Below are 1,516 nucleotides of genomic sequence, written 5' to 3'. Positions count from 1 at the left end.
CTGGACTACAAGAACATCTGCAAAGTGGTGGAGGTGGGCAGCAAGATCTATGTGGATGATGGACTTATTTCCCTGCTGGTGAAGCAGAAAGGTGGGTATGGAAAGCAGGGTCTACTTGTCTGTAACCATCTCTCAGCTTTAAAATTCCTTGACAAAAAGATGGGTACCAGCAAGGTGGCTCATGACCATAATCTCAACACTCTGGGAGGTTGAGACAGGAGAATCACTTGAGCCTAGATTGCAGTGAGCTATGATGATGCCATAGCACTCTAGCTGGGGTGACGGAGCAAGACCCTGTCTCAAAAAAAAAAAAGAAGGAAAAAAGCTGATTGACTGGCAGCAAGGTTGATTCTATGATATCTCAGGAATTTTTTTTTTTTTTTAATGGGGGAAGGGGTTTTTTTGGTGCTTTTTTTTTTTTTTTTTTTTTTTTTAAGAGACAGAGTCTCACTTTATTGCCCTTGGTAGAGTGCTGTGGAGTCACAGCTCGCAGCAACCTCTACCTCCTGGGCTTAGGCCATTCTTCTGCGTCAGCCTTCCAAGTAGCTGGGACTACAGGCATCCATCACACTGCCTAGTTATTTTTTGTTGCAGTTTGGCCAAGGCTGGGTTTGAACCCGCCACCCTCAGTATATGGGGCCAGCGCCCTACTCACTGAGCCACAGGTGCTGCCCAGGAATTCTTTTTTTTAACTCATTTATCCTCAAAAACAGGCTTTAGTCCAGTCTAATTATGCTCTTGCTCTGGAGAATGTATGAGAAAATTTCTTTTTCCGGAGACAGAGCCTCACTCTGTTGCCCTGGGTACAGTGCTGTGGTGTCACAGCTCACAGCAACCTCAAACTATTTGGCTCAAGTGATTCTCTTGCCTCAGCCTCCCAAGTAGCTAGGACTACAGGCACCTGCTACAACGCTTGGCTATTTTTAGAGACGAGGTCTGGCTCTGGCTCTGGCTTAGGCTGGTCTTGAACCTTTGCGCTTGGGCAATCCACCCGCCTCAGCCTCCCAGAGTCCTAAGATTACAGGCATGAACCACTGTGCCCAGCTTCTTTTTTATTCATTCTTACTTTTTCTTTCTTTTTTCCTCCATCCCTCAATAGGATGTGAACAGGACTCTTATCTCTAAGAACGATGGCTGCCATTCAAGTGCTAGACATCATTCTAAGCATTTTGCATGGTCATTTGTTTTAAATTTTAAAACAATCTTGTTAAATTATCCTTATTTACAGGCAAGGAAATTGGGTATGAAGGCATGAGTTGTCTTGCCCAAGCTACACAGGGAGTTGGGATCTCAACTCTGGTCATGTGGCTTCAGCACGCGCAATGTGCTGCTTCCTGCTAACTGCACTGAGGGAAGGGCACCTGCTGGCTGCTTCCTGTCGAGATGTGCCCTCATTGCTCTATCTCCACTACCTTTTTCACAGGTGGTGACTTCCTGGTGACAGAGGTGGAAAATGGTGGCTCCTTGGGCAGCAAGAAGGGTGTAAACCTTCCCGGGGCTGCTGTGGACCTGCCTG

At 46.6% G+C, this 1,516-nt stretch overlaps 1 protein-coding gene across 1 annotated transcript in view; it reads left to right on the top strand.

The window, feature by feature from the left end:
- Positions 1-1,516, top strand: part of PKM (pyruvate kinase M1/2) — a 35,533-nt gene that overhangs the window by 24,351 nt on the left and 9,666 nt on the right. Inside the window, exons 5-6 of the mRNA XM_023510072.1 lie at positions 1-91; positions 1,424-1,516. The exon at positions 1-91 is cut by the window's left edge and continues 24 nt beyond it; the exon at positions 1,424-1,516 is cut by the window's right edge and continues 205 nt beyond it. Coding sequence (XP_023365840.1) covers positions 1-91; positions 1,424-1,516 — 184 coding nt within the window. The remainder of the gene's footprint in view (positions 92-1,423) is intronic.

The sequence above is a fragment of the Otolemur garnettii genome, unplaced genomic scaffold (genome assembly GCF_000181295.1).
Source record: "Otolemur garnettii isolate 467f Iridium unplaced genomic scaffold, OtoGar3 scaffold00011, whole genome shotgun sequence".
In the NCBI taxonomy this organism is placed as follows: Eukaryota; Metazoa; Chordata; class Mammalia; order Primates; family Galagidae; genus Otolemur; species Otolemur garnettii.
This window is presented reverse-complemented; position numbering and strand designations above follow the sequence as displayed.